General features: G+C 35.4%; 1 protein-coding gene across 1 annotated transcript in view; it reads left to right on the top strand.

Moving 5' to 3' along the window:
• CFAP46 (cilia and flagella associated protein 46) overlaps nt 1–17,728 on the top strand; it is a 71,420-nt gene extending 53,692 nt beyond the window's left edge. Inside the window, exons 44-59 of the mRNA XM_058842063.1 lie at nt 339–506; nt 1,316–1,413; nt 2,080–2,159; nt 2,565–2,716; nt 5,405–5,526; nt 5,864–5,949; nt 6,920–7,084; nt 8,716–8,792; nt 9,327–9,387; nt 9,480–9,515; nt 10,645–10,747; nt 12,002–12,114; nt 14,227–14,308; nt 15,762–15,898; nt 16,392–16,478; nt 17,159–17,728. Of these exons, the coding sequence (XP_058698046.1) occupies nt 339–506; nt 1,316–1,413; nt 2,080–2,159; nt 2,565–2,716; nt 5,405–5,526; nt 5,864–5,949; nt 6,920–7,084; nt 8,716–8,792; nt 9,327–9,387; nt 9,480–9,515; nt 10,645–10,747; nt 12,002–12,114; nt 14,227–14,308; nt 15,762–15,898; nt 16,392–16,478; nt 17,159–17,295 (1,704 nt within the window). The 3' untranslated portion in view covers nt 17,296–17,728. The remainder of the gene's footprint in view (nt 1–338; nt 507–1,315; nt 1,414–2,079; nt 2,160–2,564; nt 2,717–5,404; nt 5,527–5,863; nt 5,950–6,919; nt 7,085–8,715; nt 8,793–9,326; nt 9,388–9,479; nt 9,516–10,644; nt 10,748–12,001; nt 12,115–14,226; nt 14,309–15,761; nt 15,899–16,391; nt 16,479–17,158) is intronic.
• The last annotated feature ends 1,334 nt before the right edge of the window (nt 17,729–19,062 follow it).

Below are 19,062 nucleotides of genomic sequence, written 5' to 3'. Positions count from 1 at the left end.
CCCCTGCTTCAGGAACAAATAACTCATAGTTCCTAGTTCAAAGGACTGGATTAGTATGTTTGCTGAAAGAAAAGATGATGATAAATGAAAAGTCCTTGATGATAAATGTAGACTAAGAAATCAATTCCAGCTATTTGTATTTAAGAAATCTTCCTTAGTTATTGTCAGACTGTTTACGTTAACCTGTAAGAACAAACAGCAGTCCTTTGCTGGTTCATCTCACCTTTCAAGGAAGATAACTTCTCTTCAACATAGATATATGTTATAAAAAACATAGTGTATATGTTTATTTGTTTTATTTTTGTGAAGGAAAATAAATAGATGTAAAAATTTTACAGAGCTGTTCAGTATCTATGATGATGAAGAGTATCCTTCTAACTGCAACATCCAACACCAGCAGCTCTCAGCTGGCAGCCTTGCTGCATCTTCAGAATCAGTTAAAACAACACAGAAACACAAGTGATCTTCTAAAATGTGTGGAACAGCAACTGACTGCTAATTCGATGGTAACTCTCAGAGCTACTTACTAGGGGTTTATAGATATGATAAATAAATGCACACAGAGAGATATATGTGTTTATACAGGACATGGGTTGGTGGTGCTGAGAGAGCAGTTGGACTCAATGGTCTCTGAGGGATTTTCCAACCTGAACAACTCTGAGATTCTAAGAGCCACCCCTGCACCTTCCCCTGCTACCAAAATCTTGCCACATAAACCAAATACAGTTTTATATAGTACTTGCTGGTGAAGTGTCTCTAGCAAAATTTTTTTCAAATATAAATATTACTATGAATTATTCTACTCATTTCCTTTGCTAATACTCTGCTAGTATTTGATTGCATTTTAACTTCAGAAATTGTGTAGTGGCCATAAAAGTCATGTTGTTATGAAGAGTGGACTAAGATACTAGTTGTAATTTGTTTTAAATAATATTTATATGTTCTTCTGCACTGCTCAAGAATTACATGATCATAGAATAGCTGAGGTTAGAAAAAATTTCTGAAGGTCATCTTGTAAACCCCCCTGCTCAAGCAAGGGTCACCTAGAGCTTGTTGTCCATGACCATGTCCAGGTGGCTCCTGAATTATCTCTGAGAATGGAGGCTCCACAGCCTCCTTGGACAACTTGTGCCAGTGCCCACTTCCCTCACAGGGAAACAGAATTTCCTGTTGTTTGCACAGAGCCTACTGTCCTGGCACAACTGCTGAGTGTCTGAATTCTTTCCCAGAATTACTATCAATTTTCTAATGAAAGCATTGAGAATGGGGTTTATAAAGTCTATGAAAATAATAGGACTTTTGAACTACTGTACAGGCATGGAGAAACCTCTGCATTCCTGTTGAACATTTTAATATAGTGGACGAATTGCCGGCCAGTTTCTGCATAGTTATTGTCCAGCATTCAGAAGACAGGTATAAAATTTAATAATTTTGATTTTATACTGTTAGTTACAATTATAATCTTGATTTACCTGGTGGAATATTTTTATGGACTTGAATTTTAGGATAATGCACTAATTAATATATAGATAAAACTGCCTGCAGCTCAGTTGTATGTTTTCTGTTCTTTCAGTTTCCCTAATTATCTCTTAAATCTCCAGAGTCACTTGAAAGGTTTCAGGCCGTTCTTGATATCTGTCCTAAATTCTGTTAAGAGTTTCTGCTTTTATTGCTTACGCTCTTGGAAATGTTTGAAGGGGTCATATTTAACTTTATAAAGCCACCAATTATCTGATTATTGCAGCCTAATTAGCTGCAATAAACTAGCTCATAAATTGAGCTACACCAACTGACAATAAGGGCATTCACCAATTTAAAAAGTTTTTAACACTTGTAATGGAACAAATAGAAAGCTACCTTATTGATTATACAGTAATAAAAGAATTTACCATACTACTCTCAGTTTGTTCCAGAAATTTGCAGGTTTTTGCACCCAAGGTGGGGGTAGTTACTGCATCATGAGAGTATTGGTGAGCACATTAAATTAGAGGGCAGTAATTACTCACCTAATACATTTGAGTCATATAAACAAAGCTAGACAGTCAAATAATCTATTCAGCACTTTTCTTCTTTCCACAGATCACAGTTGTACAGTTCATTGATTAAGATGCCCGAAGTAAGTACTGCACAGCAAAAAGGAAAACTCACTAAGCAAAGGAGTAAGTACCTCTTACTTTTGAAGAGATAAAAATCATTGCACTGAAGTTATGAGAAGGCTCATATCTTTCACTGTTGCAGTTTGTAAAATTTTAAAATAATTTCAACTCTTCTTAATTAGCAAGGGACATAAATTCATAGATATATGTTTCATTATCAGATGTCATGTACCTAGTCACAATTTAGATAATTTTTGTTTATATTTGAAGGCCGAAGTTGTTATAAATAAAGAATAGTTTTTTCCATTGTGCACATCTGTATATATTTTGTGTTTATATATATATAATCTAGATTTTATTTTCAAAGAATACCACAACTAGAAACTGATGATGTTTGTACAATCATTTCTTCAAGTACAAATATGTCTCAAGAAGACTCTTAAGAGAGTGTTATCCTTCTTTTAATAGTGCAAGCAAAAGTTTCTCGATTTCCTGTGAATCCTGATATGTTTCATATTTTGTTGGAAAAAATGCGTCATTTCAAGCAGCAAAAGATGAAGAATCATCCTAAAAAACCTGTTATTCAGAACTCGCAAGAGTGTGTCTCCAAAACAGATGTGGTAATGTATTTTATTACCTTATATTTAAAACTGGGTGGAAAATATGTACTAAAACTATGATAGACATTCTTTACACAAAATTTTTCAGTTCATTCCGAGTGTGGCATCCCTAGTCTTCACAGTTACTATATTCTTTATACTCTGCTTCAAAATTTAATCTTATTGTACAATTGTTGCTGTATTTGTCATTCAGGAGTTTTGAAATGTTCAGTAGTTTATCAAAATTGAAATGATGCAGTTGGGATCAGTTTACTTGAAAATGTGCCATATTTCAGAGATTTGCATTTACATTTGTACCCTGCCCTTCATATGACATGAAAGTCCCTGCTGTTCCATGGAAAAAAACAGGATCATAGATTGTAACCCTTTAATTAAAATAAGACTACCTTAGCCAGAGATTTATTACTGATTTCCAATACAGAAAAGTTTTCTCTTGGGACATACAATAACTTCTGCACTGTAGCTCTTTAGGGTGCAGTTGATCCAAGACAGTTAGTCAAAAAATTTTCCTCAAGGACATGTTTTGGTGGAGTCTAAGTTTGTAGAACACTCTTAAATTCTAGATGATAAAAGTTTTCTGTAACTGTAACTGCAGGAATGTTCAGTTCTATAATAACATTATCACAGTCAGTGAGCAGAAGTTGTGCAACATAAAGGTACTGAAAAAAACCTACAGCTTTCACACTGGTTATCTCCTAGGTGACAGAAAATTTTCTACACATAAAATGTACAAATAGAAATCCTAGCATTTTACTTTAAATTTTGGCTTCATTAGATAAACTCAGGTTTTACAATTCCAAAGAAAATTCACTGTTAAGCATAGCATTAACAAAAGCTGGTATTGGCCTATTTTCATTATTAATATAAAGGTTAAAAATGCAGATCATCTTGAACTTCCTGTACAAGTTTTCATTGTTTTAATTACACTAATTTGACCATTTTGGTTTAAGACAATTATAAGAGATGGACACTCCAAAATTAGTTAACCTCCTCTTGTAGCTTTAACCAATCCCTTTCCACCATTAAGGAGAAATGAACATGAGTCGATATAAATGAGAAAATAGCAGTTTAAAAAATGAAAGATCAATAGGCAGAAATAACATTAATACTCATTAATTGCTGAAATCTCCTGGGCTCCCCGGGGACAAAGAGGAGCTCACAGTGTCGGAGGGACCCCGGTACGGACGTAGGGGGAGGCAAAGGGAAAATGGCATCAACGCCCAAACCTCTCCACCAGCGGCCACTCTGCCAACAAAGGCAGCTGCCACGCTGGAGACTGGCACTTGGTCAAGGGCTGGAGCTTGGGACTTCGCCTTCCTCTCAGGAGAAAACAGCAGGGCAGCTGGCTGGGGACACTTGGTTCTTTCTCGCCTTGGCCAGGCACTGCTGGCAGGCTGGGCTGACCACAGGGGCAGGGCCACTCTGCTCATCTTGCTTTGATGGTGGCTGCCGACAGGCACTTGTGGAATTTGCCCTGAGGATGTCCAGGACTGTGAAATGTAGCCTCTCTGGGAAAAAACCCCACTCGTATCAACCCCTGAAATAAACACAAAAGAAAACCCAAAAAGGGAGCCTCCACCTGCACTGCCTCAGCTCTATGGCAAAAGTCAAGAGGCAAGAGAGCTCTGCTTGGGGGACTGACTTTTACAAGGGACTGGAACTCCTCTGCCCCTTGGTTCTGGTTCCTGCTGTGTGGCCTGAAAGAAACAGTGACAATTTTGGGCACTGATAAAGAATACAATAACACTTTGGGTTACCCTGGGCATTGACAAATCTGGTTTTTGAATTATAATTCTGTTTTAGTCATCATGTTAGCATCTTTCTGTTAAAATACAGAGTATTGCAGATGGTTGAAGTGCTGATAATAACTTCCTCTTGCCTGTGGCCAGCCTTTGTTGTAGTGGTAAGTTTGTAAAGATTACTGCAGTTGGGTAAGTAAAAAAAAAAGGTCATAAGATAGTGTCAGGTTGAACAGGTGAAAAGAACAAGTGACGTAGGTTTTTAAAAAGCACATGCATTAAACTCCCAGAACTTACGCATGTACCCTGTACTGAGCCACACAAGCCTTGGAGGAGGAGTTCAGTCATTAATACCAACATTCTTCACCATTTAGTTGGGCTCGTTTGTCCAGTTAGTGATTTGTGTCCATCTAGGTTGGATTTTACAAATCTCCGTTTTCAATGTCTTTCTCTCCTACATGATTCTATTTTCTCCTTATCTGTTTTCTTCATTCTGATTGGTTTTTTTTCCTAAATTTGATCTACTGATCTCTCCATATGCTTTCATTTCCTTCTTCTATGTTCATCATACAGTTTCTGGTCACTTCTCAAAGTTGCCCTTATGCAATTTCTTCTCATTATTTGAAGGAACACATTATAATTTCTTTCTGCTTTAGTTTTCTGCCATTCTCCATTGAAATTGCTGAAGTATTTTAATTGTTTAAATAATAATAAGTATTGACACCTTCTAGTAATTCTAATGTTAGAGTATTTTGCAAAATGCTGATAAAAATTTTGAAATAAAGGAGTTTTGAAACCAACTTCTTATATTTATACTTTCCATTTTACAATCTTTCACATTATTTTATTTGCTCTCTGATTTAAGTATAACAAAATTTATATATGTAATGGTATTTAATAAGGATGGAGATTGAAAGTATTCCAATTTTTGTTTCTATGTGTGTGATAGACTCCAACAGAGAAAATAGATGATAGTGAGCTTGATTTGACATCAGATTTCTCTGAAATAATAGAAATTATGGAAGACTATCTGAAACCAACACTGTCACAGTTTGATTTTTCTGCTATCAGGTAAGACATATTGACTTTTATTATGATTTGTGTGAACAGAACTGTGACTCAAGTCCCTCAAATAAAGGAATGGTTTTAGTAAGGATACCCTGTTGAGTGAATGTTTCATGTCTTGAAAGAGAGTCTATTCAGAATATGTCAGACTAAGAGAGTGAGCAGTATGACAGACTAATGGCCATCTCTGACAAGCGCTGTTCTCCAGCTTAAGTTATACTTAAGTTGAAGCTCAAGATGCAACATTATCATCAAACTGTTTAAAGACAGGATTTCTAAAGGACAGGAACGCAAATGGGAGTGTGTCCTTTCACAATATTTTCCATTAATTTCCTCTTCCCAGAGCATCCCAGTGTATATCAGTTTCGACAGCTGAAACAGGAAAAAAGAAAATGAAAGAAAAGGACACCAAACAAGCTGGAGTGCAGGGTATGTGCTTCCATGTCTAGTGTGTGTGTGTCTATGTGTGTGGACAGATACCAAAATCTAGTAATTTCAGTTTTAATTTTATTTAAAACAGAGGTCAAAGGCTTTACCATTGTTTTTCTCTGTTTCATTCTCTTTATCAAGTCAAATATTTCAGTATTTCAAAAACAAATTTAGATGCTGGAGCAATACTTCTGCATATATTTAGAGTCTTCCAAATCATATAGTCCATAGACACTTAAATGAAACGGCTTTATCACTAACCAATTTTTAAGGAGAAAAGCTAGAATAAAGAACTTAATCTTAAGTCAGTAGATATCATTGTTTTGCTTTTTGTTTTGGTTTTATCTTTATGGACTCTCACAGGTTGTTAGCTTGCATACAAACCTAATACTACAGTATGTCTCTAAACACATCTCAAGAATACTGCAAAAACTGGATAAATTGTTTCCCATGCATCTGCTCTTTCTCTAGAAACAGATGTAAGAGCAGAATAGATTATTTTCTTCTGTAGAACAGAAATATTGCCATAATATTATATAATAATAATATTTAGTACTTTTTTCCTAAATAACAGAAATAAAATTTTTCTACAGAACAACACGGTATTGGATAAGAGTTCCTTTACAGCTCTCTTCTGTTTATCCAGTCACTGCTGTGGCAATTTTGTATTTCCAAGCACTGTTTTCCTGAGTGCACTGCATATACTTGGACTTGGACCTGAGATGGTTAGTTATTAATACAGGGATATTTTTCCCTCTGAAGAATTGGTGTTAACAAGTGCATGGGAATTTGAGTACATCTTAAGAGTAACGATATAAAAAGAAATATTTTTTCCTTAATGCTCTTAATCCACAGTACAGTGAAGTCCATGTGTCATATAATGCAGGAAACAGGATTTTACATCTAACTGCAATTGTTTATATACAAACTGATAACTAAATCTCAGTCATGTCCTGTCACATCTCTTTAGATACACCTGTGGATTCAGGATTGTGCGTGGTATTACTGTGGGATGCGTTATTTATGGAATTGCCTTTGGAAGCTCTGAGTATATTTAAAGAGGAAGGAATAAGTTCTGTTTCCAGAGATTTTTCTCTCCAGCTTCTCTACAATCGACTACATTGGACTGAGTCAGGTACTATTAGATAAACGTTTTTTCCTTCAGCATAATGATACTTAAAAATTTAAATGTAAATCATGGTGTCTATTTTACTGGAAGACAAGCACATGCAATATGTTTCCAGTATTTTAGGTGGACTAGATAGTGCAGTAGACTTTTTTCAAGAATGTACAGGCTGATTATAGGTGCAGCGGTAGCTAATTTAAAATAACCTTGACACATTAAAGAATTATGTAAAACTCAGTGGAATCTAAAATTATAAACACATTTACAAGCATATTGTTAAAATTTCAAAGCTATTTTCAGCTGCAATGAAAAAAAAGGAAGTAAGAATTTGCACTTCTGTAACTTTTCTTTAATATTGCTATAAGACTTTGCTTAAAATACCAAATCTAAAATCTTACTCTCTGAAATACTTTCTTCTCAGTTCTTGTGATACACCTGGGCAAAATCAAATCTACACAGGCTTTATGAGCCTTCCCTACTGACTTCCCTTCAGCAAAATGAGGTTGAGTAAGGGACAGTTGGTAAACTTCTCTTTATGGCGTCTTAAAATTAATTTCTTAGATCTAGAATTGAGTAATAAATGCAGGTACTAAGCCATTTTTGTATGAATCAAAGATACTTTCTATTAATAAAAATGTTAAGCTGCATTTTTATCATATGTAGAGAAAACCACATTATTAAAACTAGTTGGTCCAAAATAAAAAATAGACCAAGTGTAAAAAATCTCACTCTGTACCATGAAAGTATGCTGTTCCAGAGAGGTTCTTGTATTGTGTCCATATCTGTAATATTTAGTAATATTTAGCCTCCAGTATAACCTGATCTCTCTTTTTCCATTTCACTCATTTTTTCAAAAGGGAAAGAACTGTAACTGGTCTGAGATTAGAATATTTTCTGGTTTTCCCTTTTCAGAGAGGAACTGATTATGGTTGCATAATTTTAGAAGTAGATGAATGAGAGGAGGCATAGTTGAAAAGTCTCTGTCCTTGCAATTATGACAGAGGCCACTGAATGAGGAAACATGAGCAATATGATTTTAATGTGTATCTCAAGCTTCCATGAGCTTCCAGGGCACTCAGTGATAACTGGCTGAGATGTACTCTGAGTGATAATTGTGTATATATACAGTGAGAAACATAAGACAGTTTTCTGTGCTTTTTAAAATTCCCTTAAAGAAATTTTTAAAAAAATAAATCCAATTCAAATATTAAACTTACTTTTTACTTTAGATCTCTGTGTGTCCCACAGAAACTTCAGTTATTACGTTAACATAGCAATTAATAGATACGGGAAATGACTTAGAAAATGCTTTGATGATGACTGTTCAACTCTATCCAAAATTGGCAGTGTAATGAAGCATTTTCATGTCTAAGGGATCACATCTCCTCCTTGTTTTCCACTTTAAAGCCTTTATTTTTAGACAGGAAGGTTTGGGTAATGTCCTTACCTTGCTATGTTTTGAAATGAATTTTTATTTTTTTCATTTCAATATGTTGTTCTGGTTACTATTTTTATTATTACTAGTAGTAGTACTATTACTACTACTACTTCATTGTATTAAATGTACACAGTCCTCCAAGGACATTTACTTGATAAAACTGCCTATATATTAATTATATATATTTTTTTTTTTTTCACAGAAACAGAATTAAAAAAAAAAGTTGAAGTACCTAAAGAAAAATACACAAAAGCTCATCAGAAAAAGAATGCCCAAATGGTGAACTTTCAACTTTTTTTTGTAAATGAGAACTTGCATAGAGAAGTGTGAAAGTGGGTTGCACAGAAGCTCATTATGTGTGCTAGAATTCTGAAGTGGAATGAATGTCACATAAGTTCATAAGAATCTTGCGTCCTGCTGAATTTGCAGGGACTTTGTCTTTGAAAAATCACACTTCATAAATGGGACATATTTAATAGGCCACAAATTAAGCTGCTTAAAGTTACTGAAAATAATTTCTACAACAAAATATTGCATTTTATATAGTGAATACATATGTTTTTATAAATCTGTATTTATATTTGCATATATATATGTGCACACATGTATGTATATATGTGTAGTAGATGTGATTAATGAAGATTAGTTTATTAATTTCCACTGACAGCTGAGTACCATGATGCTTTTAAGCCCAGATTCAAACTTTGTTCATTGTTCGAGGTCTTTCTCTTAGTTGACACCAAGTATGAAATGCTGTTAGTATTTAATTGAAATTTTAGCACATAAGAAAATATGTATTCTTTTCAATTGTAGGCACCAATGAATCGTGATCTACCTTCTGATTGCTTGCCTGTTGATGCACGTTATTTTAAATGTATCCTTTCATAACCTATTGGCTAAGTGTATCAGCTAAATTTCTTTCTTTTGTTATTTGAATAACATTATTTGTGATTAACTGTTCATCAGATATTGTTGACCCCTATAATGAAGGAAGAGAAGCAGGTAATCTAAATGAAATAATAATTTATTCACAGTCTACCCATGGCATTTACAATTGTTTCGTAGAAAAAATGAAGTCATGATATCAAGATGTTGGCAAAAAAGCATTGCATTTCATCAGAACAGCACAGCTTATCACCTGTAAATGGTGTAACAGTACCTGTACTGGTATAACAGTTAATGGAGGTTTTTAGTTAAATCACAGAAAGACAGACTGGTTTGAGTTGGAAGGGACCTATAGGCTCATCTCATTCCACCCCCTGCCATGGCAGGGACAAATTCCAATAACCCAGGAATGGAATCCCAGCCCCAATGTCCAGCCTGGCCTTGGGCACTGCCAGGGATCCACCTGTGCCAGGGCCTGCCCACCCTGCCAGGAAAGACTTTCTTCCTGATATCTACCCTAAACCAACGATGTTTCAGTGTGAAGCCACACACCCTTGTCCTGTCACTACATGCTCTTGTAAATAGTCTCTCTCCATTTGTCTTGTTGGCTCCCTTCAGGTGTTGAAGTAGTTATGAAGTCTGAACACAATGCAAAAGAAGCTACAGAACAATCAGTAGCATAACAGAGTGTGACTCCATGCGTTTGCAGTTCTCCTTCACAGCAGTTCAATGTAAAACACTTTATGTGCTCAATATCTGACTCTAGAGTGTACCTTTTAACTTATACTAGTATGAAAATGTAGTCAAAAGGAGAAAATTGTTCATCATTAAATGTGCAATATCCTTGGAGAGAAGAGTTTTCTGAAATCAGGACTCTGGAAAATCAGTTATTTTATCCCCCCACGTACGTCCTCTCTGAGCCTCTGCAACAGAACCATATGAGCAGTACTGGTTTGCAGTTCTTTATCCTTTTTTCGGGGCATTTAAAATTTTTTCTTTGTGTCCTTAACCTATCTACCAAATAATCCCTGTTCATTATAAAAGACACCTTTCAAATGGGCATCCCAATTTTACTCTGAAAACGTCACAATTGTTTTAATTTTAAAAGCCAGGCTTAGGTTTCAATCTAATGATGACCTAAAACCCCCTAAATATGATAGTGACATTTAAAAGTTATTGAAGTTGAGATTGCCCAGTATAGTTTGTAGTATGTTACATTCATAATGATGAAATTCTGTTGTTACAGAAGGTTCAAGTCCTTCCCAGAAAATAAAGGAAATCCTAGAAAAATACCATGACCTATTTACATTGCAGTGGGAAGGTGTCATTGGCAATATGTGTGCTCCAAGGTATGTAATATTCTATCTGCTTTCTTGTTTTATCCATATTTCTTGTTTAAAGTTGTGCTTGTTGTCAGAGACATTGTTCATAAAATAAGGTCACATTTTGCTCAGCTGATAAACACATAGTTTAAACTATTGTCGTTGTATCAAACACAGATCTAGGTTTATAGACAGAATATTTTAGGGATCTGAAATAAAGTGATTTAGCCAGGTTGGTTTTGTCAGACTTGCTGTATATGCAAATAATCTAACTTTGATAGAAAGTCATCTGGTGCAGTCTTTGATGAATACACATATGTGAGCATAAGTGTAATTTCTGACTTTGCTCATTTTTTTTTAAATCCAAGTAGTAAAACCATAGCATCTCCATGCACCTTCAGTCAACTGTAAATGGGAGTGCAGATTTCAGAAGCAGAGTAGTGAAGGTACATCACAGTTTCCAATTTCAAACATTGATCATGAAGCTAATACCGTTTGATGGAGTCTACTCATAAACACACTTTGTAGTTTTTATAGAAATTATATAAGAAATTATATAGAAGTTAAAGAAATGCTTTACTTTTAAGATCATAGCCATAGAGGAATAAAAGAGATCTCAAGAGGTCAAACAGTGACAAGCCCTATGAGACAACATGGCCATCACTGGACCTTCCTTCCTAGCTGCTAGTTTAGCAGCCTGTCCTTTGGAATTTTCTCTACTTAGCTAATACCACTGAGTAGGTACTCTAGTATTTTTTTGTAACAATGAAAATCATTATCACCAAATTACAGTTATATTACACTTATATACAGTTATTACCAAATTGCAGTTTTTGCTGCCAGCTAACCTGATTATCCACATCTCTTTTCACAAACTAATTGCTCATGTTCTGGTGGGTATATACATGACTACTCCCTTTGAATGTTAGACAAAGACTGTATTTTAAAGCTGTGCAATATATACATCAATGATTTTGTTTAAATTTTGGGATTTTTTTGATGGAGAGGCTGGCATTAATCTAAAAATACACTATGCTTCTTGCTCATTAGGAGATGTTACTGACTAATCATTTTAATACAAGAGCATAGCACTAATGATCCATATGAGTTACTACACTTCTCACAGAATTCTGCAGGCATGTTTGTCTTCTTGTTTTGCATGCTGACTTTTGCTATAATTATTTCTGGAGTAAATAGCGCTGAAGTGTTTGCTATGGATAATTTCTGAAAAGTATTGTAAAACAGTAACATTGAAGTAACTTTCTTCTTCCTTCCTTTCAGCCAAGCTAAATGGGAGCAGCTGCTCACAAACTGTAGTGCATTTCTGTTCTATGGGATGGAGAGATTCATGTCTCATGTGTTGCTTAATTGGTTGGCTGCTATGAACATCCCAAGTAAGATAAGCAAATCCAGCTTTTTTTCCTAGATATGTCCTACTGTATGATTATCACCGTATTTATGTTGGCAATTAAGGGCTTTTTTCTAGATCCAGGGGTTTTAGTCATAAAACCTTTGTATTATGTAGGTTTTATTTTGTTGCACAGCTTTCTTGTTAGTCCTCACAAATAAGCTTAGTCCTTCTTCACTTCCATGTGTTGGAATTTCTCAGGTTTCAAAAATTAAGTCATCATCTCATGGTTTTCTCAGTAAACCTTCTTTTCTTTGGAATTTAGTATTTGGTTGCAAGGTATTTTTTAATGGTAAGGACAGGTTCTGCAGTGCCACTTCAAAATTGGTGAGTCTCTGCTGAAGCAAACAAGAATTGTCCATTAGCCTGGGTTAATGCTGAAGGATTACTCTGGTATTACAGAGTAATCTGCATTTGCAGACTCTGAGAAGGTATTTTTTTCTGTTTCTTCACAACTAATAAGTCTTTCTGTTGTAGCATAAGGCTTAGATTCAGGACTGTTTTTTCAGATTCACAATTTTCCTTTCTTCTCCTGTTTTTCTTGAACATCTGGAAGAAGTTTGACTTCAGAGTTGTGCTGAATTTGTCAGGATAGCTATATTGTGCTGACCTGTGAAAGTGAGGAGGAGAGTACACATCAGAATGTGAAGCCCTGTAGAAAAACAGGAAGCTTCTTCATGAAACTTTGATTTTAAAACTGATTTAAATATTTATATGTAAGCATTACAAGAAATAAGAAAATATGTTTTCTATATACATGGATCATGTCTGAAGATGTTGTTTCAGATATCGATAGACCAGGTATTTACAGGTCTGGCAACTTCTGGAAAGCTGTTAAACCTTGCCCTTTGTCCCACTCTTAAAATATGTCAGGATTAATTCTGAGATTTCTGAAAGCTCTAACCTAGACCAAATATTATTAAGTATTCAGTTTTGACATTTACATGATGAAATAAAATCTATCATTGCTAAATCTGAGCATGGGACCAGGCTGACAAAAAGAATGCAGTATTTTAACAAATCCTGAAATGCAAGATTATGATACAAATTAACCTTGCTTCATGCGGGGTGTAATTTGGGAAAGTGTAGTGGGAGATATTATACTTCAGGGATCAGGTAATCATTAATACATTAAGGTATGACTGCTTAAGGGGCAGAGTTACAGAACAAACTCGAGAGATGGATCACAAATTAAACAATGTGCCCTCGCTAGTGTTAAAAACCCCCAAAGGTCTGTAGGGGTAGCTATACAGGAGTGTCATGTGCAAAGCTGTGTGAAATAATTTTCCACTCTACATTGTATTCCAAAGTTATTAACTGGAGAAAAATATTGACCACATAGTAAGTTATTGCTAGAGAACATTAGCAGTGGTCAGAAGGCTGCACCACAGCTTGTGTGCTTAGTTTTATTAATAAATATATATACACATTAATAAGTTTATATGCATTTAAAACATACTTTCAGTCAGAGGAAAGACTGACATATTGAGTGGAGACATGATGAAAGTTTTAAATGTGTCAAAGACTTTCCAGGCAGAAAAGTAATTTACTTCTCATCTGCTTGTGTTAGGAGAATAAGAAACAGATTTAAGCTACAGAAAACCAAACAGTAGGCAAAACATTTTAATTCTAGGAGTATTCTAAGTTATTTCACTGGAAACCTTTAAGGAAAATAGGGCATGTTAAGGATGTAACTTGGCTGTGAGTTATGGAGAGGAGCTGTGGTATAAAAAGAATTCAATACCTGCATACCAGAAACTCTTCCAAGGGTTCATAACTACAGAGTTGGGTCATACAGGTCACTGGCTGCAATAAGATGGTCTGTGGACTCCATTACCAATTATGCTAATGTGGCATAGGAAAAACATCCTGCAAAACACTATGGAAAAGTGTAGCAAAATTACATTAAATAATACTAGGGTGACTTTATTAGTGTAAATTTACATAAAAATTGACAACTGCGGCTGAAATACATAGATTTTGTACTGGTGGTTTAGACTATGTTCAAGAAAGTAATTAACTTACAAAAAGCCAATAATTTAATTATTATGCTGGGCATTATTGTTAGTGCAAACACCATTGCTATATTTTTTTCTAGAATGCCGTTTGGTGATTCTTCTCGATCTGGTACGATCACAGCAAAGTTACCAAAGAATTACAAACTCTGATATCCACAAAAGGTAGGTAAAGTGATAGGTAGGTAGGGTTTACATTCTTTTATTGCATGTCCATTATGAATTCTTGACAGATGCCACAGTGTCTTAATTTTATTCATTAATTATTCAGTCCATGCTGAATTTTCAGATTACCTGCTCATACTCCTGAGGGATGAGATGCCTTGCAGAGGGATGTAGATAGATTGGAGCATTGGGCAATCGACAGTGACATGAAATTTAACAAGAGCAAATGACAGACTCTTCACTGGTGGCGAAGCAATGCTGGACACCAGTGTGAACTTGGAGAGGGGTGGCTGCAGCCCTGCAGAAAGGCTCTTGGGGCTGAGCCAACAGTGTGCCCGGGCAGCAAGTGAGCAAAGCACACCCTGGGGACATAAATATTTCTTGACTTTTCTAACTATTCATTCCATGAAGAGAAAATAGAAAACAAGTTCTCTATAAATACTGTTTAGTTAGTGCAACAATGCATAAGTTAAATCCAGTTGTGTGTAAAATAGGTTATACACACATCTAGATATGTAAATATGCAGATGTCTGAGTGGATAAACAAACTCCTGTTTATGATCCTTGATTTTGATCCCAAACAGCCATTTCCTAAAGTAAAACAAAACACAATTCCTTAAACTAGTTTTAGTTTTTCAAACTCAAAAATTGTGAAGTCTCAGTTTAATAGGTTGGTGAATTTATCAGTAAGAATTACATGTTTAAGTCTAAAAGCTTTCTGAAAATTTAGAATAACATTAATTTAAAAATGAGTCACATAAACTCCAAAGACAATCAGACATCTCCCCAAAAGTTTGCAGAAAACTTTAATTATTGTATTTTTATGAAGTTACTATGAAAAGCAGATCTGAATGAAATGAAAATGCAACTTTTTATTTACTGCAATGTTTTTACTTTCAACCTTAGAGTATCACTCCCCTTTTATGCCTAAAGTAATTATGCCAAAGATACTTACTGAAATATTCGTCAGTAAAAACTCAAATCCCACATTGCACGTGATTCACTTTTAAGCCTCCAAATCAACACCATACTTATGACAAAGAACAAGGTTTCGGTTCCTGCAATATTTTATGTCTAAACATGCATTTTCACACCTGATTCCCAATATTTTGACTGCCTTATAAAATTGTTATTCTACAGTGTTTTGTAAAAGTTAGGGTGTTACTACTCCTTTCTGATTTCCAGAGATGTCTAGAACTACAGTAAAATGAAAGAGAGTAAACCCCATGGTAAAATTGCATCATGAAAAAATGTAGAGAGAAGTTCACCTGAATTCACTGTATTAAATTCAAAGTGCTGTATGAATGCTAGAAAACACTTGATGCTCAGCATACAAGAAAATGCACTCTAATATTCCTTCTCTTCTATTAAAAAGCATTGTATATTTGGTTATATTTTTTATATATTATGTAAATTTTTCTTTTATTGATCTTGCCATTCTGATCTTCTTTAGCTGTCTGCGTATTGCTCTAGAGAGACCAACAGAGACAGCAATGCTTCTAAGCCTTACAGGTGTTGGTTCTGTCATAGCCCCCCAGTGGTACACGAGCTTGGAGGAGAATGCAGAAAGGCTGGAGATCTTGTTTGAGAGTAAGAGTTTGTGTTTGTGTCAGCTTGGGCTCGGATTGCTCAGGCACTCGCGTGTGTGCGCTCAGGGACTGCGTGTATCTACCTGTCTCCCGTCTCTTCCTTCTCTGCTCCTTCCCAAATTCTGCCTGGAGTTTCCATAGGGGGTGAACTGCATGCAGGAGCCACCATGTGGGTGACAGGTTGATCTCTCATACAGAACAGTAACCCACTTAAAACAGGTTTGGTGGGGTGTTTGCTGATGGTCACATGGTAAGAATAGGATTTATATGGTGAGAAGCAGTGCCCTAGGACATGGCCATGTGTAGTTACATAAACTATGGGGAAAAAAATCCCCTGGATTTAACTTACATCTGCACAGATACATTGCTTAAATCTGTAATGGTATCCTTTTCCATTAAGTTTTAAATGTGAAAGTACCAGGCTGTATTGTTGATATTTTCTTGTTTTTCAAAACTTTCAATAAAAACTCACAGAAACTAACATTTCTTTCCAGATTTGCTGAGCTTTGGTAAAATGACTGGGCAGACAGTTCGTGTTCTTCAGAAAAGCAGAAGTCACAGGAAAAGGGATTCCATTGAAAGTAAGAATTAAAAGACTTAGTATGAAAGATTGGCTATAAGCACTAACTAGAACCTGTAGATGGATAGTTCATAGGTATAAGTGAAAACTTCCAGATAAGCTACTACAATTTTCTCTGAAACTCCTTAAAAGAGCTGAGAGCTGGAAGACCACTGATACAATATCATAGTTGGAGTAGCTATATCTTATATAAATAAAATTTTGAGGAGGTTTTGACATAGCTGACCAATGGTACGGGATTATAAACTGCAAAAGGATCAGTAGGATCTGCTGTGATTTTAGACAGTCTGCTTTGTACAGGGCATACTCGACATAAGAAATATCTGGCATCTGGTTGGAGAGAGGGGAAGAATTTCTGAGTGAAACAATTTCTAATATACTGTCTATAAAATTATTCTGCTGTTTTTCAGTGTATAGGACTTACCTTTTAAAATAAGGTTTATTTATAACTTGCGCTGTCATAGAATTGAAGAAAGAATTCAGATCAGAAATATTCCCTAGTTTTGTTTTTCTTTCAGAAAATTCTTCTTCAATATAGTGACAGTTGTTAATACTTTTAAAAGAATGTAAAAGAACCACAAGTATTAATCAAGGAGAAGATGTGTTAAATGACAGCACTTACAGCATTCTTATATATAGTCATAATGAGAAATAACAATGTTTTTTAATATGTTTTTATAGTGGATGCAGATTCTCACAGCTCTCCTGGAGACAAAATAGAAGAGCAGACTGTTTGCACTTCCTTGGATCTTCCTGCAACTCATCCATCATTTTTTAATTGTGTGCTCTATGGTTTACCCCACATGATTCTGATGTAATTTGTGTCAATCTTTTCATGCTAGGAATACCTACACTGATCTAAGGAGAGGTGAGATTAAGAAGATAGTCACATTGTTGGTTTCTGTTTCAGATGTTAACAGTTTGATATCAGAATAAGTGTCAGGAAAATAGAATATATAGTTCAGAAATTTCAGTTAGTACTCTAAGGTTTTTTTAACTTGGTAAATCCTTTAAAAATTTGGTAAGTACCAACATACGTTTAAGAAAAGTGGGCTAGTATTTTTCAGCTTTGATGCATGAATGAAATTGGAATGTATCAATGTCAGTGCTTCCATTTGAAAAAATGTTTCCTTGATGTATTTTATTTTCACATGGATGATTCACTATGAAGATAGCTAAAAGATTTACCAAGTGACCTTATGCTGAATGAATTCATCTTTTTGTATGGAAGTAGTTGTAGTTTAATTAGAAAACAAGTTAGTGTTAAATAAAATGGTTAATAATTTTTGCTTTCTTCATTTTCCTGTGGTTTTCCTTAATAACATTCCCAACATAATTCCTGCCCAAAATCCCATCCAGCCCTGCCCTCTGCCACTGGGAGCCATTCCCTGTGTCCTGTCCCTCCATCCCTTGTCCCCAGTCCCTCTCCAGCTCTCCTGGAGCCCCTCCAGGCCCTGGAAGGGGCTCTGAGTTCTCCCTGGAGCTTCTCCTCTCCAGGTGAGCACCCCCAGGTGTCCCAGCCTGGCTCCAGAGCAGAGGGGCTCCAGCCCCTGAAGAGCTCTGTGGCCTTTTCTGGATTTGCTCTTATACTGGGGACTTTTGAACTAGGTGCAGTACTCCATTTGGACTTTCATAAGGGTAAGAAATTATTTTCATTATATTAAGTGATTGTTTTAGCAAAATAAAAAGATTAAATTAAAATACTTTAAAATGAAAAATACTTATCTGATTTTTATGTGTATTCTAAAGTATTCATTTATTTGACTATGTGCTCTTAATTTTTGCAATATTATATAGTGTTCAGCAGCCTGCAGGAAAAAAATCCTACCAACTAATGACCCAGAAATAAATTATAGTAGATACACTTTAGGACGTATGAGCTCTCTCATCAAATGACATTGGCACAAGCCCAAACAACAAGAATAAGAGCTTCTGAAAATATTTCATCTACGTGGCACTACATCATTCCCATGCACAGTATTCATTCATACAAGAAAAATTAAGCAGTTAGTGCTATTCCATGTATCAAGGGCTTTAAAATAACTTTCTGAATTATGTCTCAGCAACATAACAAATCACACTATCAATTAGCTTTTATAACAGAAATGACATTTCATAATATATTTTAGCATGAAAAGAACTGGTTAGCTAAAATTTATGTAATCTGAAAAATGTGGGGAGGGAAAAATTCATGGTGAATTTATTGTTGATACTCTAGGACAAGAACATAATTTGAGTTGTACATAGCTGTCCAAGAAAAGTGTGAGGTTTTAAATGGTCTGCAGTAAAGAGCTGCAGCAAGTTTGCTACAAAATTATAAAACAAACAACAAAAGAAAGAGAAGCTCTGTCATTAGTCCCTGGTGTAACCTCTTTAAAATTAGACTGCCTTAAGCAGTCATTCAGGGATTTCAGGTCACATGTGCGTCTCTCTCTCCAGAGCTGCCGTGGCTGTGGTCCCTGCTGTGCAAAGGGTTGTGGTGGAGCAGATCCCAAAATGGAGCAGCTGCTGCTGTAGGTGTTTGTAGGCAGGGAAATTAGAGCAGATTTGAGCATGGTGTATGGATCATTCCCAGAATTACTTAA

Source organism: Poecile atricapillus, chromosome 6 (assembly GCF_030490865.1).
Source record: "Poecile atricapillus isolate bPoeAtr1 chromosome 6, bPoeAtr1.hap1, whole genome shotgun sequence".
Taxonomy (NCBI): domain Eukaryota; kingdom Metazoa; phylum Chordata; class Aves; order Passeriformes; family Paridae; genus Poecile; species Poecile atricapillus.
This window is presented reverse-complemented; position numbering and strand designations above follow the sequence as displayed.